This window comes from Natator depressus, chromosome 9 (assembly GCF_965152275.1).
Source record: "Natator depressus isolate rNatDep1 chromosome 9, rNatDep2.hap1, whole genome shotgun sequence".
Lineage (NCBI taxonomy): Eukaryota > Metazoa > Chordata > Testudines > Cheloniidae > Natator > Natator depressus.
In genome coordinates this window covers 48,739,733-48,761,123 of record NC_134242.1, presented here as the reverse complement: position 1 = coordinate 48,761,123, position 21,391 = coordinate 48,739,733, and the positions used below count along the sequence as shown (strand labels likewise).

Sequence of the window (21,391 nt, the reverse complement as noted above, 5' to 3'; positions counted from 1 at the left end):
GAAGCACTTAGAGGAGAGGAAAGTGATCAGGAACAGTCAGCATGGATTCACCAAGGCCAAGTCATGCCTGACTAATCTAATTGCCTTCTATGATGAGATAACTGGTTCTGTGGATGAAGGGAAAGCAGTGGACGTGTTGTTCCTTGACTTGTGCAAAGCTTTTGACACTGGTCTCCCACAGTATTCTTGCCAGCAAGTTAAAGAATTATGAGCTGGATGAATGCACTATAAGGTGGATAGAAAGCTGGCTAGATTGTCGGTCTCAACGGGTAGTGATCAATGGCTCCATGTCTAGTTGGCAGCCGGTATCAAGTGGAGTACCCCAAGGGTTGGTCCTGAGGCCAGTTTTGTTCAATATCTTCATAAATGATCTGGAGGATGGTGTGGATTGCACCCTCAGCAAGTTTGCAGATGACACTAAACTGGGAGGAGTGGTAGATACGCTGGAGGGTAGGGATAGGATATAGAGAGACCTAGACAAATTAGAGGATTGGGCCAAAAGAAATCTGATGAGGTTCAACAAGGACAAGTGCAGAGTCCTGCACTTAGGACGGAAGAATCCAATGCACCGCTACAGACTAGGGACCGAATGGCTCGGCAGCAGTTCTGCAGAAAAGGACCTAGGGGTGACAGTGGATGAGAAGCTGGATATGAGTCAACAGTGTGCCCTTGTTGCCAAGAAGGCCAATGGCATTTTGGGATGTATAAGTAGAGGCATTGCCAGCAGATCGAGGGATGTGATCGTTCTCCTCTATTCGACACTGGTGAGGCCTCATCTGGAGTACTGTGTCCAGTTTTGGGCCCCACACTACAAGAAGGATGTGGAAAAATTGGAAAGAGTCCAGCAGAGGGCAACAAAAATGATTAGGGGACTAGAACACATGAGTTATGAGGAGAGGCTGAGGGAACTGGGGATGTTTAGTCTACGGAAGAGAAGAATGAGGGGGGATTTGATAGCTGCTTTCAACTACCTGAAAGGGGGTTCCAAAGAGGATGGCTCTAGACTGTTCTCAATGGTAGCACATGACAGAACAAGGAGTAATGGTCTCAAGTTGCAGTGGGGGAGATTTAGGTTGGATATTAGGAAAAACTTTTTCACTAGGAGGGTGGGGAAACACTGGAATGCGTTACCTAGGGAGGTGGTGGAATCTCCTTCCTTAGAAGTTTTTAAGGTCAGGTTTGACAAAGCCCTGGCTGGGATGATTTAATTGGGGATTGGTCCTGCTTTGAGCAGGGGGTTGGACTAGATGACCTCCTGAGGTCCCTTCCAACTCTGATATTCTATGATTCTAAGCTCTTGGGAAGAGTTGGCACCCAGACTGCCGGCTCCAACAGATGGCACAGAGTCGGGTACAATTTGATTCACCAATTAAAAAGAAGAGATGAAGACACTTTACCCTGGAGGTTCCTCGATAGAGTTGACAGAGTTGGTCAAAAGCCTGGATTTGCTGGGAATCCAACAGGGACTCTGAACTTGTCTAAGAAACAAAGTTACAAGGTTACAAAAAATTAGAGACATAAAAATCAAATAACCAAAATTTAAATCTATATAGCTAGGTATTTACACTGGCTCACTATCATGAGATCTAGCACCTAGGCTACAGTTTGGTACCTTGTTAAAAAAGGGAACATGCTTGTTTTGCTTTATGTCACTTTTCTATGCAAAAAGAGTAATAAAGACTGAACCACACAACACAAAGCTCTAAATATACTAAGGGGTTATGGTGACATCATAAACCATTGTAATATGTACTTAGCACTACACTGTGCTTAATTCTTATTTCTAAAGTGCTTTACAGATATTAATTAAATTAATAATCTGGGAAGAGGCAGGGGGGGTAGCCTGTCCAGAATTATTGTACCCTTGCTTGGTTAGAATATTAAAATGTTTCTATTTTGTATTCCAAAACAATAACATTAACAATATGATCTATTGAGAGCTAATGATGCCAGATCAGCATTAATGAGGATTCCCGTTAGCTCCTAGTTTCTGAAATTTACTTTTACAAAACAATATATAAAATATTCATGCTAAAATATTTTCACTATGTTCTCAAATGTGCAAAAAATATTTTTATGCGGATTTTGTTTATACAGAGTCATTATAACAATACAACTAATGTTTATTTATTGAGTCACCTTAATACGAACTTACCTTGAATCTCTTTGGGGAGGGAAGCAGGAGTCACAGTAGTGGCTCAAGACAAATTACAAAAAGAGAACTAATACTACCTCTGAAAGAATGAAGTTGATGGGAGTTTTGCCATTGACTTCAATGGAGCCAGGATTTCAGCCCTAGTGTATTATCCTGACAATACCAAGCACTGACACTTGACTCTTTGTGGTTGTGCATTTTTAGTGACGGTTATACAAAGGTATATTGCAGAAGTAGTGAGTGCATCTTCCTGAATCAGAGCCTTATGCACTCAACATCATAGTATGTTAATCACTTAAGTACATTTAACATCCTAACTTATTTTGTATTTATTACCAAAGTTATTTTGTGCTTCAACAGCACCTTCAAATGTTTTGCAAACCTTAAGTTTCAAAACACCGCTGAGAGTAAGCATGGAACACACTGACACTTCACATGCATGTAACCCAGGGCATAGAGGTTGTAACCTTCCCAGAGTCATACAGCAGTTCAGTGGCTGTGCTCAGAAAAGAACCTGGGGGCTCCCAGTCTCCTGTTCTAACCGCAGGACTACAATCGTTCCCAAATGAAAATACTTAAGCAATTCCTTACATTAAAGCAGCAAGTCAGTAACTACTGTATTAAAGGTTTCAGAGTAGCAGCTGTGTTAGTCTGTAGCCGCAAAAAGAAAAGGAGTACTTGTGGCACCTTAGAGACTAACCAATTTATTTGAGCATAAGCTTTCATGAGCTACAGCTCACTTCATCGGATGCATGCAGTGGAAAATACAGTGGGGAGATTTATATAAAGAGAGAACATGAAACAATGGGTGTTACTATACACGCTGTAACAAGAGTGATCAGGTAAGGTGAGCTATTACCAGCAGGAGGGAAAAAACTTTTTGTACGGATAATCAAGATGGGCCATTTCCAGCAGTTGACAAGAACGTGTGAGGAACAGTAGGGGGGGGAAATAGTTTTACTTTGTGTAATGACCCATCCACTCCCAGTCTCTATTCAAGCCTAAGTTAATTGTATCCAGTTTGCAAATTAATTCCAATTCAGCATTCTCTCAGAGTCTGTTTTTGAAGTCTTTTTGTTGAAGAATTGCCACTTTTAGGTCTGTAATTGAGTGACCAAAGAGATTGAAGTGTTCTCCGACTGGTTTTTGAATGTTGTAATTCTTGAAGTCTGATTTGTGTCCATTTATTCTTTTACATAGAGACTGTCCGGTTTGGCCAATGTACATGGCAGAGGGGCATTGCTGGCACATATCACATTGGTAGCTGCGCAGGTGAACGAGCCTCTGATAGTGTGGCTGATGTGATATCTACCAATCAGAGGCTCGTTCACTTGCACATCTACCAATGTGATATATGCCATCACGTGCCAGCAATGCCCCTCTGCCATGTACATTGGCCAAACCGGACAGTCTCTACGTAAAAGAATAAATGGACACAAATCAGATGTCAAGAATTATAACATTCAAAAACCAGTCGGAGAACACTTCAATCTCTTTGGTCACTCGATTACAGACCTAAAAGTGGCAATTCTTCGACAAAAAAACTTCAAAAACAGACTCCAATGAGAGACTGCTGAATTGGAATTAATTTGCAAACTGGATACAATTAATTTAGGCTTGAATAAAGACTGGGGTGGATGGGTCATTACACAAAGTAAAACTATTTCCCTATGTTTATTCCCCCCCCCCCCCCCCACACTGTTCCTCACACATTCTTGTCAACTGCTGGAAATGGCCCATCTTGATCATCAGTACAAAAGGTTTTTTCCCTCCTGCTGGTAATAGCTCACCTTACCTGATCACTCTCGTTACAGTGTGTATGGTAACACTCATTGTTTCATGTTCTCTGTGTATATAAATCTCCCCACTGTATTTTCCACTGCATGCATCCGATGAAGTGAGCTGTAGCTCATGAAAGCTCATGCTCAAATAAATTTGTTAGTCTCTAAGGTGCCAAAAGTACTCTTTTTCTTTTTACTGTATTAAAGCCAATATTCATGAAAAGCTGAACACCAACTAGGGCACACAATCTGGTTTTAATGAATAGCGTTTTAGTTTTTATTGTATTAGAACAGGTTAGGCTTGGCTCAGGCTAGCAGTTGTTGGATGTCTAGGCTTGCCAAGGGCAGCAATAGAGGGAAGACCCCTGAACTCTCATCACCGTAAAGGGTAGGAACCTCACCTGCCCAGATACACCTAGTTACTCCTGTAACATCCTCTCAGAGGCCAACCCTTCCCTTTCTGCCGAAGAGCATGAAGGCCAGGCGCCTGCTGGAGAAAGTGTGCTGCAGGACAGAGTTGCCACTTTGCCTGAGGACATGTCTCCTCAGCCTCTAACTTGGTTTTGAACTACTACCCAATGAAGGGAGGAGAGAAGGCCCCAGCACCCTCTTGCAAAGTCAATTAAGCCTGGAAAAGGCCCATAAACTACCTTGGGAAGAAAGAATTCCATTTGGTCAGAGGCTGGGGCACTAACTACTGAGGAGCAGCTGGAGGGCAGGTCCCACTCATGCACACAGCACTACCCAACACTGGAGAGCTATTCCTGATGCTAATAGGGAATGCAGACTGATGCCTCTAGCTGCTGTGGCATTTCAAGGAGATGAAATGCAATATTGTATTATGTTAGTTTAATGCCCTCTTCTGTTGACAGTATTCTATTACCCACTGTATAACTTGTGCCAGCATGGCAGCATCCTGAACACTACATAATACCTGCCTCCGTCATAATCATAAATGTCTACATTTCTTTTACACTGTGTCCTTTTGTCTCTTTTACAATCTTTTCCTATCTTCTCTTCTTACTGGTTTTCCTGAGCCCTTTGTAAGATTTATTTTCCTTTTCTCTTTCATCTGTTCTCCTGTGTCCCACTATGTTTTGTTATTGTGTGCTTTTATATTTACTTTGCTCCACACCTGCTCTGAGCAAAGCAGTGGACAGGGCAGGATGTCTGTATGTACATAAGAGCTGTCACTATGGCACTCAGACAGTTTATTCATTTGAACTTGCTCTGTGATGAACGGCTGGGGATGAATTGCCGCCTAGAGGCACAATGCAATTGCTGGTTGAAAGAGACGTGAAATCCTGTATGTATAGTATTGCTGTCTGAAGAAGCACATTAAGCTAGTGAAGAGGTTTGAATTTTGAACAAACCTGCCTTCAAGAGGTTGATTCAGTTCCTTGATGAATTCTAACACTGCAGATTAAGACCTATAATAGATCACTCATGCCAAAGTGCCGTTTTATAATTTGGTGACAAACTGAAATTGATGATATAATATTCCTGACTCATTTCCTTTTTCCTTCATGTTTGAAATGTAACTATTTACATGGTAAAATGTTACTGTCAGTACCTGTTGGTCAAGGAATCAATAGATTTAATTTGCTGCACACATTACAGAATATTTTTTGATAAAGGTAAATTTAGAAATAAAGAGATCCTAAAAAAAGTAGGGTTTACGCATCTATTCTAGATAGACCTGTTATGTAGTGGTGTTTCTGGTCAGTAACGGCTAGGCTTGGAAGGATTAGATTTTTAATTAGTAAATGTCAATTTCACCACAATTTCCATCCTTAACTGAAATTTACAAAGAAAAATGCTGCTTGAGAATTTAGGAGAGTTTGATTTAAGGATATTTACTTTGTATATTTTGATGGGATGTTGATAACTTCTGATCAGCAGTTATAAAGCTTTAGCTTTTTGAATTTCAACATCTACTGTCAATAAATAATTATTGTCTGACCTCCTCCCATTATCTGACCACTCCCCCATAATTTCCCAGGACTGTGAAAATTTAAATCAATAAAAGTAGAAAAAATATTTAAAACCCATAATTTTGCACAAGTGTGAAAATTTTATTTGATAAGAACTGAAAAAATGCTTAAAACTAATAATATCCTTCAAATTATAAAAAAATTGAATTCTGCCAAGCCTACTAATTACCTATGCCACTTGTAGAGGAAAAGAAAGGATAACAAGGAAAGCTGATCATTTACTCTTCTCAGTCATTCAAAGACAAGAAAATGTAACATAACTGCATCCAGTTTGCCATTTCTCCACTTGTCTGTATGTAACTATCAGATTGTTCTCAGGATTGAGGAGTTGAAATATTGCAAGCAACTTTTCCTGTTGTCTTGGAAACAAGCGATGTGGGTCCTTTTCCTTTTTTAACCATATACCTAAAGGAATGTTTTTCATTGTGATAGGGAGTCTCTCTTAGCAAGTCTGACACCTGTGTTGGTGCACAGAGGTTAAACATCTAGTTTCACACTGAAATGTAGTTTCTGCCTCAAATGCCTCGGGCTGGCTGGGCAGCCAATTACTGCCCGCTTTGCAACTCCATGAGAACTCAACAACATAAACTTTCCTATTCAGAAAGGGTTTTGCAGCCTAGAAACAGTCCAGAACAGAGTGCTAGTTGAGTCAGTGGTGGGTTTAAAAGGTCTGGTTGATTTTGCAAAGAGGAGGAAAAACAAATTCTCTGTGCCACATTTTCAATTCCAGGCTCCCCATTTCCTACTCTGATCATGGTGCCCAGGTCACCATCAAGGCGAGGATATTTTCTGTAGTATGTTTTTTGTATGTTTTTTCTCTAGTAGTCATAGCACCGCTATGCTAAACCTGCAATTATCCTTGATTCCACAGCTGCACAACCCATCACCAGCTAGAGCCAGAGTAGAGCAGCAACATACAGTAGTTATAAGTATGGGTACTTGGATCTTGTGGCATGATTATTAACCTACAGAAGTACTTCTTCCAGGAGCCGTACCTTCCACAAAGATTGTCACCATATCAACTAACCAGTGTTTCAAAGGGTATCATGCTATTCCCAAAGTGCCACTTGCAGAGGCAGTCAGTCCGTCCATTCAGGAACAGCAGAGTGTATGATAATCGGAAGCGGGAGGTGAGGCGAGGACTGATTAAGTCCTTGGTCTACAACCCCACCACACCCTAGCCTGGAATCCTTACACTTTCAGGTCTGTATCCTGCCTCTGCTGGGGTGGGAGGCAGGAGGCTGTAATGGAGCTGGTTGAGAATCCCTGATTCTGGAGCTGAGGCTGCAATAGCCTTGATATAGATTACAGCAGTTGGCTGATGATGGCCCCCAAGGGACCATGCCCCAGCTAAGAGTTGCTGGAGTGCAGTGCACTTCTATGCCCGGGGCTGCAAAATGTGGGCAGCATGGAGCCAGAGATGAAGCGCTCTCTGCCCACCTGTGGTGAGGGAATCCCCAGCTGGAGAGATCTGGCCTCTTTCCATCCCCTTCAAACTATTAGAGGGGCTTGGTGACTCCAACTACAAGCACATTGTTACAGCCTCTTCAACCTAGAAACTGCAGACAAAAGAGACCTACTGGGCGAAATACAGATAAGGAGCACAAGGAGTCAGCATGATTGGCATTGGTTTCTGCACATCAGTGGCTTAACCATCGACAAGTTTTCTGTGGGCTCTGCAGTAAAGGACTTGAGTTCTGAGGAGAGATTTGAAGAAGGATAACAAGCTAGCTTGGTGGATGTTTACGTGGAGCTTCTCCCAAGCGTGAGGGGCAGCATGGGAGAAAGCACACAGGTACTTGTTTGAAAATTAACAAGCGGGCAGTGGAGGCTGACTTCATTGGCCAGTTGGAGGTAAGTGTCAATATCTTGATAGTAAATAAGAAATGGTAGTTAGGGTGGGGTTGAACAGGAAGGACCTTGAAAGTGAATACAAGCAGTATTTGATGCAGTAGAGAGAAGGGGGAGCGCCAGTGGAGGGATGCAAAAACGGTGACATGATCACAGTGACAACTTAGGAAAATGATCTTTACAGCAACATTCTGCATGGATCTGAGCAGTTTGCAGTGTTGCTGTAGCCGTGTTGGTCCCAGGATATTAGAGAGACAAGGTGGGTGAGGTAATATCTTTTATGGGTACAACTTCTGCTCAACCAAACTTTCGAGCTACATAGACCTCTTCTTCAGGATATGTGCAGGACAAGATGGCATTTGTCAAGGGCATAGAGAAGGATGTTGCAGTAACAGAGATGTGAGATGATGAGAGCTGGATGAGCGTTTTAGCAGTGTGGATGGATAGAAAAGGCCGTATCTTAGACACGTTATGCAGAAATTAGAAAAGATTAGACAGCCTGGATGTGAGGATGTAGAGAGCGGTGTGAGTCAAAGATAACACCCAAGTTACAGGCTTGAGTGACAGGCAGGATGGTGGTGTTGTCCGCAGTGATAGAAAAAGGAGGTAGCACTGAGGACTTGGGGAAAGAGATTAGGAGCTCTGTTTTAGCCAGTGACCTTGCACTGATGGCAAGACATTCACCAGATATCAGAGACACGAGAGGCTGAGATTTTAGTTTAGTCTGGAGAGAAGGAAACAGGTGTGGAGTAGAGAGATAGATCTGTGAATAATCAGCAAAGAGATGGTAGTTGAATGTATGTTTGTGGATGAGATTAACCAGAGATAAGGTGCATAGGAAAAAGAGAGGGGACCCAGGCCAGAGCCCTCTGCAAACCCCACAGAAAGCTGATCGGTGGATAAGGAGGAGCCTCTGAAGGACATGCTGAAGGGGTAATTCGAGAGGTAGGAGGATAACTAGGTGATGGCAGAGGGTGAAGCCAAGGAAGGACAAGACTTCAAGAAAAGCATGATTAATGGTATCAGAGGCAGCTGACAGGTCGATGAGGATGGAGTACTGAGTCTGCGCTTTCGCTAAGAAGAGGTCAAGACATTGACAAGACCAATTTCAGTGGACTGCAAGAGGCAGAAGTTGGAGTAAAGAGAGTCTAGGATGGAATTGGAAGAGAGGAACTCCAGACAGTGATTGTGAACAGCATGTTCAATGAGCCTAGAGATGAAAGGGAAAAGGGAGGGAGGCGATAGTTGGAGAGGCAAATAGGGGCAAGGGTGGGGGTTGGTGGTTTGTTTGTTTTTTTGAGATGGGAGTCTAAAGCAGGGATTCTCATGACAAATTTTTTGGTGACCTCAGAGTGCAGCCACCAACCCTTGCTGGTGGCTGCTGTTAGGAATTTTAGTTAAAATTGTAATTAAGTTCAGGAAAGACAAAGAAATAAATATGCACATATACATGTCAAAATCATTCCAATTTATTTATGCTGGGATTTTTTGCAACAATAAAAATACCTTGTTATCCCTAGCCTGATTCTTGCTTGCATGCATATTTATACCTGCCTCTGCAAATTTCTGCTACATGCATCCGACGAAGTGGGTATTCACCCACAAAAGCTTATGCTCCAATAAGTCTGTTAGTCTATAAGGTGCCACAGGACTCTTTGCCGCTTTTAATAAAAATAATGTATACTTGTCTCTATTCTTTACTGGACCTAAACGGAACAGAAACATAAATAAGGTGCTTGTCTTTTTTTTATTGTTGTTTATGGTTGCTTTTTTTAAGACTTGCTAGCTAGTAAGTCTGCTGGTGTGAAAAGTGGTATTAACAAACATAAAAATACCACTTTTCACAGCAGCAGACTTATTCAGCCCTGACAAGCCCAGGGACAAATTAAGCCCTGGATGGAGAGGTGGGTAGGGAGGCAGTGGGGGTCAGAGGCAATGGGGAGAATGGATATAGGAGCAGGGGAGGCAGTGAGGGCTGGGGGAGGGAGGGATGGAAGGAACATAAAGGAAGGTGGGGAACTCACTGGCAACCTGCTCCTCCAGCACGTTTCTCTCCAGAAGGGGGTAGGACGCAACCCCTGCTGGCAACCTCGGGAAGGGGCCACTGCTTTACCCCCTTCCCCCATCACTGTTCAGGAGGCTGTGGCTGCAAGAAAAGCCCTGGTGGCCGCATTTGAGAAATGCTGGTCTAAAGCATGCTTGTATCATGAGGGGCAGAGCCAGAAGAATGAGAGGTTAAGGAGAGGATTAAAGGAAGGGATGAGAATGTTGGTGATAAAAATTAAGTCAATGAACTCTCCTCCAGAAGCTGGGCATGCTGCTTCCATAGTGCTCCCAGGAGATGAGGAACAAACTGAAAGCCCAAAGCTGGACAGGGTAGGCTACTGGTTTGCCCATGATCACTAGGATGGCATGGAAAGCATCTTTTCAGTAACAGATGCTAATGTGCCCATGAAACCTCAAGAACTTAATGTTTAGAAGTGCCCCATTTGTGTGTGATTGTCATGGGATAGACACATGCTCCAGCTGCAACAACAGAAGACAGGGTGTGGAGGCTTAGTGAGACACATTCACATATTGGGTCTGACTGTAGCCAATGCGACTTGGGCTGCCACTTGGGTTTTTAATCTGGGGCTTTCAGTGATAAAAGCATGAGCCACCACCACTTGATCAAAAGGCTAAGGATTCTAGCTGGAAATTCAGAAGATGCACTAAGCTGGAGACTCAAAGTTCTGTGGATCAGCCAATAGGGGGGAATGTGTAATATGCACTGAATTATAGGTGTCACAACACAACAAAAAGATGTTAGGATGTCACAATACATATGCATGCCTCAAGCACACCACAACATGACAAGCCCTATGGTCACAGTGAGATATGGAGTGACGAGACCTTTATCCTCAGCCTAATGAAGACCTATGAGGTAACCCTCTTGATCTCATGGGACTCCCAGAAGCAAGCCTATTTTAAATATATTACTGCTGACAACTTGTATCCCATGACAAACTGTGACTCTGCTCTTTTTTCCCAGCAAGGTAAAGTGAGTAGAAGAGTGTTGGTGTTTGTAAGTGAACAGAGAAGTAGTAAACTTATCTGGGCTTGTACAAGTTAGGGTCTTTCCTTGGTATTTGCAAAGACAGAAAAACATTTTGTGTAGAACTGCTCCACTTCCTGCAACTAAAAACTCAGAGCTCCGCTTGATTGTGTCCTTCATTCTTTTCTTTTGTCCTTTTAGAAGTCTTAGAGGACACCAAGGCAGAGGCAGAGAAAGTGACCATATTTTTAGCCACACTACTTTTCACATAGAAACCTGCCATTTAGACAACAGAGACAAAGATTTGTTATTTCTGCTCTGTAATCTCAAACCTACCTATTGTTACTGCAGATACTGTCAGAAATTGTGAAGGCCATGAGAAAAAATGACTACATCTTAAACATCTAAAATGCTTCAATTATCAGAAAGCCAGAAAAAGCTGGTGTCTTTGGCAGTCAGCCAAATGCTCTCTCAGATACGGTCAGGATATACCAGTTTACATCTTTTGCTGTGTCAAAAGATAAGACTGTCTGGGCTCTGCAGGATTAATGAGATAGTAGTGGTAAAGCACTGAACATTAAAACAAAATATCCATAGCAAATAGGGGTAAGGACTGTAGGAATGTAGAAAAATCTGTGTTTTGCAGTTTAAGATAAAGGGTTAAAGATAAAGGATAGTGCTCCAATTATCAGAGATTGTTAATAATAAGGAAGTGTGTGTGCTGAACTCATAGTGACCTCAAAACCAGCCAAAAACCATTTTTTAGCTAAGTTAGCAACAGGTGATGACATCATTTGTTTGTTAAGGCTCTAAAAGGGTGAACTCTTAAAAGGTTAGGAGTACTAGTTGCACCTTAGAGACTAACCAATTTAAGGTGCCACAAGTACTCCTTTTCTTTTTGCGAATACAGACTAAACACGGCTGCTACTTTGAAACCTGTCCTAAAAGGTTCATTGCTAATACCTCCTGCCTGACCAAACTGGAGCTGACCAACATAGGTCGAAGCACCCCTGATTTTAGCCCTTTTTTAAGTACCTTAATCAAATATTTATGAATGTTTTCTTACTGTTTGGGTGCAGTAATTACTTATCAGCAGGCTTTTGCACATGTTTAGAACAATGGTATAGATACCATTGATCTACTGGATTTAAAAAAAGAATTTATGGTGAAATTAATGTGTGGTGCTACCCTGTATTAATAAGGTAATAAATAACAAAATAAAATATTTGTTAATAATAATAATAATAAATTTCAACAAGGACAATTAGATAACATTTTTAAATGCATCAGGAATGAAAGGAATCATAGCAGAGGTATAAATCAAATTATTACCTGATGATGGCAAAATTGAAGTAGAAAAGGCATTAACTCAATAAATATTTCTGTTCTGCATCTGGAACCAAGCTGGCTCATTTAACAATGTTATGTATTGATGCTGAAATACTTTATCTTCCAACAGCGGCTAAGGAGCCTGTTAAACAGCATCTTGCAAAGTCAGACATTTTAAAAGGAACAGTTACTCACGTTTTTGTAACTGTTGTTCTTCGAGAGGTGTTGCTCATCTCTATTCCAGTTAGGTGTGTGCGTGCGCGCCGCATGCACGGATGTCGGAAACTTTTCCCTAGCAGCTACCCATTGGGCTGGCTGTGGAACCCCTTGGAGTGGCACCGATATGGTGCTCTATATATGACCCTGCCGGCCCGACCCCCCTTCAGTTCCTTCTTGCCAGCTATTCCGACAGACGGGACGGTGGGGGGCGGGAGGGGGGGATAGAATAGATATAAGCAACACATCTCGAAGAACAACAGTTACAGAAAGGTAAGTAACCGTTTCTTCTTCATTGAATGCTTGCTCATATCAATTCCAGTTAGGTGACTCCCAAGCCTTACCTCGGAGGTGGGGTAGGAGTCAAGGAATTGCAGACTGGAGAATTGCCCTGCCGAAGGCCGTATTGTCATGTGATTGGTGGACGATGGCGTAGTGAGACATGAAGGTGTGCACCGAAGCCCATGTGGCAGCCCTGCAGATTTCCTGGAGGGGTACGTGTGCCAGGAAGGCTGCTGACGAGGCCAGAGCCCTCGGGGAGTGAGCCGTGACAACAGGTGGAGAGACCTTCGCTAAGTCATAACAAGTACGAATACAACCGTGATCCAGGAGGAAATCCGCTGGGAAGAGACTGGCAAACCTTTCATCTGCTCCGCTAGAGTGACAAACAATTGGGTTCTTTTGCGGAACGGCTTCGTTTGGTCTATGTAGAAGGCGAGCGCCCTTCTAACGTCCAGCAAATGTAGCTGCTGCTCACGGAGGTTGGTGTGCGGCTTTGGATAGAAAACCGGCAGGAAAATATCCTGGCTGACATGGAAATGGGACAACTTTTGGTAGGAAGGCCAGGTGAGGCCTAACCTGCACCTTGTCCATATGAAAGATGGCATACGGGGGCTCACATGTGAGGGCTCGTAGTTCAGAAACGCGTCGTGCTGAAGTGATGGCCACTAGGAAGGTAACCTTCCAGGAGAGGTAGAGGAGCAAGCATGAAGTTAGTGGCTCAAAGGGAGGACCCATGAGACGAGATAGGACTAAACTGAGGTCCCAGGCAGGGACAGGGGGCTTCATTGGGGGATGGATCTTTTCTAGTCCTTTTAGGAAATGTCCCATGATATGGTGTGCAAACACTGAGCGCCCGGAAACGCCCAGGTGAAATGCTGAAATAGCCACGAGGTGAACCTTAAGAGAACCGAATGCCAGGAGCTGATCTTTCAGGTGTACCAAATAGTCCAGGATGCACGGGATTGAAGCCTGGAGTGGGAATACCTGCCATTGGGCACACCATATAGAAAACCTTTTCCAGTTAGCTTTGTAAGTGGTTCTGGTAGAAGGCTTGCGGCTTTCCAGGAGCACCTGCCTCACCGGGTCCAAAGAGGCGAGCTCTGCTTGGTTCAACCACGGATCCTCCAGGCCATGAGGTGAAGTGACTGAAGGTCTGGGTGGAAGAGGCGACCATAATTCTGCAAGATGAGGTCGGAAGTGAGAGGTAGACGAATTGGTGACCACATCAATAGGTCCATGAGGGCGGGGTACCAGCACTCGCAAGGCCAAGGTAGGGCCACCAGGATGACGTCTGCCTTGTCCCTGCAGACCTTGAGAAGCACCTTGTGGATGAGAGGAAATGGCGGAAAGGCATATAGTAGTTGACCGGACCATGGGATCCGCAATCGAGCCCGGGCTGTGAGCCCAGAAAGAGCAAAAGGTTGGGCACTTCCTGTTGGCCAACGTGGCGAACAGGTCGATTCGGGGAAACCCCGAGCTGCGGAAGATGGAGTGGATGATGTCCGGCCGAATAGACCATTCGTGTGTGAGGAACCGCTGGCTCAAGCTGTCCGCCAGTACGTTCTGAACACCCGGCAGGTATGAGGCTTGGAGAAGGATGGAGTGGGCTAAACAAAATTCCCATAGGAGGAGAGCTTCCTGGCAGAAAGGAGACGACCAGGCTCTGCCTTGCTTGTTTATGTAAAACATGGCCACGGTATTGTCCGTCAGTACCGCTACACAGTGGCCCTGCAAGCGGGACAGGAATGCCTGGCAAGCGAGACGGATTGCCCTGGACAATTTGATGTTGACATGCAGAGCCAGTTCCTCTACTTGCCATAGGCCCTGAGTCGTCATGCTCCCGAGATGCTCTCCCCAGCCGAGCGCCGACGCATCCGTTACGAAAGTCAGAGTGGGCTGGAGGGGTGGAACGGTACCCCAGCGCTTTCCATCCGGGGGTCCAGCCACCATTGTAGGGAATCGAGGGTATGTCCCAGAACGGTCAGCACCATGTCCAGACTGTCGCGGCCCGAGTGATACACAGACGCAAGCCACGCCTGCAGGGGCCTGAGCTGCAACCCCAGAGATTGTAAAGTGGCCTTGGAATCTTTTAACATATGCAAAGATTCATCTGTGTTTCCAGCAAACAACTTAGTGCAGTCAAAATGGAGGTCTTCTATTGTATTCTGGATCCCCTTTGGGAATCCTGAGAGTTAAAGCCAAGAGGCCCTCCTGCTGCTATAATACCTACTGCTGTAAAAATCAAACAAGCGGCAGCATCATCAGCATTGGGAGAAGAAGCCTGCAGAGATGTCTTGGCGAGCAGTTGGCCTTTTGCAATAATTGCTTGGAACTGCTCTCTGTGTTCTGTCAGTAGATGTTCAATAAAGGAGTTCAGCTTGGTGTAATTTGTGTGGTTGTACATCGGCATTAAGACCTGGTAGTTGGTGATTCTATACTGTAAAGAAGCTGAAGAATAAGATTTTCTATCAAGGAGGTCGAGATGCTTATGATTTTTATCATAGGGTGTAGATTTAGCATGGGTCTGCCTTTGCCTTCCACATTCATTAACCAACTTGCCCACCAAGGAGCTAGGAGATGGGTGAGAAAATAAAAATTCTTACTCCTTTAAGGCATATAGTGGCAGGATCTGAGGCGGGAGTATGCCGGATGACATTTGCAGGATCCAGGAGTTCCTTGTTGACTGGCAGGGCAACATGTACAGAGGAGGCTGTATGGAGAATGTCGGGCAGCTTATCATGCGGTTCTTCAATTTCCTCGAGAGAAATCTGTAAAGAATCCATGACCTTTCTTGAGGAGATCCTGAAACTGCATAAAATTGTCAGCCAGGGATGGTGGAAGTGGCATGACAGCTTCATCCGGGGATGAAAGAGATGTTCACAGTTGGAGAGACCTCCTTGTCAGCCCTCAAACATCAAACATCCTGTTCCTCAAACATCTCTTCCTGAGGCTCCGGTCTCCTGGAAAGGGAGGCTGGGGAGGGTTGACTACCTCTATGAAGGGGAGAGCTTGAAGCCCTAGAGAATCGATGGCAATATACTATCCAGGGGTCCCAGTACAGCCAGGGGGGTGGCGCATATATCATGGGTGGCACCCCAGCAGGATGGAACCTGTAGACATGTGTCACTAGTGAGCTCAGGCTCCTCAGGGATTTCCAGAAACAAACGTTCAAGGGGCGAAGTGGAGAGCCTTGCACTGATAATTAGGAGGCTGAGGCAAAATCTTCATCAGAATCCTCCTCCTCTAAGTCACTCGGTAATGCTGGGCCAGCAGAAGGAGCTTGAGGTACTGCCATCAGTATCAAACAGGTGTCCAGAGATCTGGAGGCCCTTGGTACTGAGGAGAGATCTGAGCCAAGCAACGGTGAATCCGTGGGTCTCAGACATCGCATGGTCTCGGGGAAACCTGAATTCTTGTGGTACAGAGAGCGTTTTTGGTACCACGTCCAGGGCTTGAGCTGAAGTAACAGTAGCCAAAGGAGTCAACGCTACACTAGTTTTGAATGATCTGGGGGAACTGGGACAGAGCCTGAGTGGTCTTTTTTGGTACTGCAGTAGAGCTCTTGCCGCCATGGTCTCCTGTTGGTACCAGTGGTCTTTTGGAGCCTGATATTTTAGGGTCTCTTTGATTAGACGAGCTCTTGATACCTGAGGAACCAGCAGCTTTGTGGGTATCATGTTTAAGACTGATGGGAACCAGAGAAGCTGATGCCTTCGACTTCTTTGAGGTAGATTCCCTACCTGGGGAACTTGGGGCATGGTCTTTGGAATACTTATTAGAGGAATCTTGGGTCTTCCTCCTAGATGCCCTCGAGGAATGTGGCTCAGAGACAGTCTCTGAGTAAATCAGCTGCCTCTTCTGGCATACAGGGGGAGGGCCTGGCCTGGCAGTGAGCTATCCAGCATAAGGAGTCAAAGTTTTATCTCACTGTTTTTTCTGGCTCTAGATTTTAACGTCAGAAAGAAGTTGCACTTTGGGGATTTATGAGATTCCCCAAGGCAATGGATGCAGCGTGAGTGTCTATTGCTCACTGGGATTGTCTCCTGGCACAACAGGGAATACTTGAATCTGGGAGAACAGGGCAAACCCACAGAGAGGGCAAAACCTCTGGGGGGGGGTTTGGGGGGCTAGCTTTTATATATATATTGAAAAAAAAAACAAAAAACCTAATGCAACTAACTACTATAATACACTAACTACAAAAAGAACAGCTGAGGCAAAACTCAACTCGGACAACGAGCTAAAGCTATTTCAAGCCAGGGTGGCTGAGAAGGAACTGAGGACCATTAGCCCATGCAGTGGTGTATAGCAATGGCATGGGGCATGAGACTGAGGAACACGCATGTGCGGGCCGAACAGACACTGCTATGAGAAATCTCCGATCGAAGACGCAGCTGGCGCAAGCGTATCTAGGGTGCAGCAACCATAGGGACACTACTTGAAGAAGAACCTATATTTTTAAAGTTTACCTGAAGCTGCTGCTAGGTTTCCAGTATGCTGCAACCCAGCACATGCAGGGACAGCAGGCCTCCTCCCCCCGTGCCCCTTTGGCAATGCAGGCTCTGTGTTCTAGGTAACCTGTGCTGCAAACACCTCCCTTCTCCCATCCCCTGGACACTCTTCAAGCCACCCCTCCCATGCCCCATTGAAGTTTACCAATGTTTTAAAGGTGGGTGAAAGGGGCTTTTCTGTTGCTTTGACTGATGGCCAGCTGAGTTAATTTGTTACATAATTTACTGCTGCTGAGTGGTCACTGTTATGATTCTAAGTTTCTTTAGGGCACCTAGAGCATTTGTATTGGCAATTTTATTGTTTAGATGTAAATGCAGTTTTAATATATTTTGTAAATAAAAATATTAAAATTGTACATGGTTAAAATATTGAAGTGCCACAACTTAAACGTTTGTTATGCATTTAAATGATAAACATTATAAACTTGAGTGAAGAGGCTGGGGACATGAAGAGCAGTCAGGGGGTGAGAACAAGAGGGGCTCTTGGGGCTCTGATAAGCCAGAGCTAGCTCTTGTAGGAGGAGAGAAGAGCTAAAGGGCACTTCCTCAAAGACCACGGGCTCAAGAAAGCAGGGAAATGTGAAGCGCTTTCCTACCTGCTGCTCCTGCAGTGCCAAACAGCTCTTCACACCCTCCACCTGACTCACCGAGCTTTTCCCCTTTTCCCAGCTCAGCCCTGTCCCATCTCTCAGCCAACTGCTCTCTTGGGATTTGTTTCTTTTTCCACTAACAGACCCATTGCATAACGATGAAGATATTAAATAGCAGTTTCTCCACACACACCCCACAAAAGAGTAGCCTTTGCTTGAGTGCCTACAGACCAGTATAGATGGGTGACACTGAGCTTTTTGTTAAACTAATCATTTTCTGAGAAATTGGTAGTCAAAAATTCATGAGATATTGATATAAAATGTAACCTCAGTAACTTGAGTTATAGCAATTAATCTAAGTACATTTTTAATCTTCTAATTTTGAAAATAACAGAAAATAGTAATATAGCCTCTCTTAACCACTCAAAATTTCAAATTAATATCTTGGCTTCAATAAAAAATTAGAGAGCTATAACATATGGCTTGCAATAGAAGCCGAGACAGCCTTAATTATGGATTCTCTACTGCTCTTCCACAATACATACTACATAGAAGCTGCACACTTTTCGTTTGATAAAATTTGTAAAGATGATGTTTGGGCCACAAAATTAATCTACTCTCAACGCTAGGGAAGATTTTCTGTTCCCATTTAAAGGGCTAATACAGTATGACCGCTGAAGCTGCACTGTGCTGTATGTATTCCTCAGAGATTCCCTCTTAAAAGTTTGCCTTCTAGCAAGAAACCTCCCCCCCCCCCCCACAAAAGCTGATGGAAAATGACTAATGCTGTTAGCTATCCCTTGATCAGAATTGATTTGGCAGACGGTGAAGTAATCTGCTAGAAAAGAATTTGAGCAAAACACCATCACAATGTACTCAGTCACTGATTTACTTTGCTTTCAGAAGAGAAAATGCACTAATGGTTTGTGTATGTGGTAGGATGTTTTATTTTCAAAGCAAATGCACAAAATATCTACATGTATTTAGGGAAAAGTCCATATCTCCACTTTCTCTGTAACATTCAAAGGCAGAACTCTGCTCCCTGAGATGCATAATTCAGAGGAGACATCTTGGCAAGCCATCCATTATTTATTTTTACTTGCAATTTGTGGTATCAACCCCAGGAGAAAGTAGGAGTTTGCATGTTCACAGTTTATTTCTGGCTGCATTAGGTTGAAAAAGACTTGCACCAGATGTAGATTTTCTTATTGGCTCGATGCAAAATGACAGTGGTGATGTATTATAGCCAATCATCAGTAATTTCCTACTATTATGAGTTTGGTGCCACTACCATCATCTAGACTTTCTTAAAATTTCCCACCACAGAGAAATGGTCAGGCTCAGTTTGGAGTAGGGTGCAGGAGGTAGACAGCAGATCCTGTCTCCTGGGAAGGATGGATCAAAGACTCTCCAATATCTACCAGACCTACAGCAGGTCTGCTAATGAGCCTATACAAAACACTGTTAACATTAATCTAAAAAACTGCCCCCAAAGGCCTGTTCCAGGCCCCCACATAGCAGATGAAACGGTAAATGCATCCACCAGGCTGTCACTCTGTAGGAGCTCAGCCTCCTTTCTTATAGGGCTCATCTCTGTAAATGAAGATAGGCTACAAAAATGAGATGAAATTCACTAATAATCTAGACACAGCAAGGAAAGTTCAACATGTTAGCACTCAGAGACGAACCCTCCCATGAATCTTACCTGTACCAGAGATGCACCATTCCCTTTTTTGAGCTCTGAGAAATTCTCACTTAGTTTTCCCCCTTTGTTACTTGAGTTGCATTTATAGCAAGTCCATCTCATCTGTCCCTTGGTTTCTATGCCACACTCTTTACTCAGCAGACAGAGTGAGTGGTACAAATGGCCACAACTGTAAAAACAAGAGAAGAAACTTCACTATAAACTTCTAAAATGTGATAATATTAATATACTAAATAATACTAAAACTAAAAAGTCTTATTAAGGCTAAGTACAATAATGTCATGCTACTGAAAGGGGAGATTTTCCTGTTGATTTTCAATTAAGAAAAACAGAGCTGCTGACCTACAACAATAGTTCCCAGTATATAAATGCCTCCACATTTTCACACCCTTGGATCAAGGGTTGTACAAATCCAGAGTCACTAAAAGCAAAAGAATCACATCTTCTGACAGAGATCACATCCATAATGCTTTGCACATACAGACCAGGCCCCTTCATTTCATGATGTCCTGTTCAGAAGCAAGAATTTCAAAGATGGGAGATAGTGAGTGTGAAATTGTGGTGGCAATATATTATGAGAACAGTTACAGGTAAATAGCCTTCAAATGCTGAACAATTGCCTCCTCGTGTCTGTTGAAGTTCAGCTACCCTCAGACCCTGATCCTGAGCCACTGTTGACCTCAGGGAGGAACCAAGCAGGGGCTGATAACGTCACTCAAATAGCTCAGTTCCTTTCTGTGAGAGAGCTCTTGGGGCAGAAACGTGCAACAGCCCAATGCTATCCTCTAAGGTCGTTACCCATCTTGTTTCATCTGCAGCTGGGAGCAGGAGTGAGGCATTATAGTTCACAGTGTTCTCAGCAGGAAGACATCCAGGTCTACATCTGCATCTCTTCCAACCCTGCTGGTGCAGTAGAACAACTCCTCAGTGAAGACTGGGATGTAGAAGAGGGCTAGCTGGCTGAGACTCAATCCAGGGAAGAATTGGACAGATTTACTTACCTCGTAATTCTTTTCTTTGACAATTACTCTGCAATAGTCCTTAAAGTGGGTTTTCCTTCCCTCATGCACTTGGGACACATTCCACAGGAACAGACATCCCATACTGAAGCAAGTGTCCACTAACATAAGTATCCTGTCTGACAGCAGAAAGAACCAGCTGCTTCAGAGGAAGGTGGAAGAACCCCTTAGTGGACAGAACTGCTCACAGAGGCAGTGTGGCTTGGTGGCCAGGCACTGGACTGGGACTCAGGAGACCTAGGTTCAATTCCCAGCTTTGCCACTGGCCTGCGGGGGACCTTGGGTGAGTCACTTCATCTGTGCCTCAGTTTACCCATCTGTACAGTGGGGATAATGATACTGACCTCCTTTGTGAAGCACTTTGAGATCTACCGATGAAAAGCACAATATATAAGAGCTAGGTATTATTCTATGGTCTCACTGATGATAACAAACTGACTGTGGGGTCCAAACAGAGAGGTTAGCCCTGTTCTACACTTAAAATTTAGATCACTCCAGGGTGTGACAAATTCAGACCCCTGATCACTGCAATTAAGCTGACCTAACAACCAGTTCCAGATGTGGCTAGGTCAACAGAAAAATTCTTTGTTGACCTAGCTACTACTGCTTGCGGAGCTGGATTATCTACATCAATGGAAAAACCCCTTCTGTCAGTGTAAGAAGTGTCTGCACTATGGCGCTGTTACAGTGCCTGTGGTGTAGACCTTAGACCACAGCAGGCTAGTATGGGGCAGACTGCAGCCCAGCTTGCTGTGAACTAAATGTTTGTGTAGTCAAGCCCTTAGTCCCCAGTCACAGTAACCTGGCTGTTCCCTATGGTCCCTCCTGGGGTAAGTGCTCCCCAGTTCTGCTAAGCCTCTCTCCATAGCCCACTGTGGAGACCCTTTTCTGGCACCTCCAGCTCTCTCTCAGTCTGCTGGCCCA

General features: G+C 44.1%; 1 protein-coding gene across 1 annotated transcript in view; it reads right to left on the bottom strand.

Annotated features, from left to right (window-relative positions):
• Nucleotides 1-21,391, bottom strand: part of VPS8 (VPS8 subunit of CORVET complex) — a 232,485-nt gene that overhangs the window by 2,270 nt on the left and 208,824 nt on the right. The window contains exons 43-44 of the mRNA XM_074964097.1: nt 19,449-19,617; nt 1,398-1,478 (exon numbers count right to left, since the gene is read on the bottom strand). Of these exons, the coding sequence (XP_074820198.1) occupies nt 1,398-1,478; nt 19,449-19,617 (250 nt within the window). The remainder of the gene's footprint in view (nt 1-1,397; nt 1,479-19,448; nt 19,618-21,391) is intronic.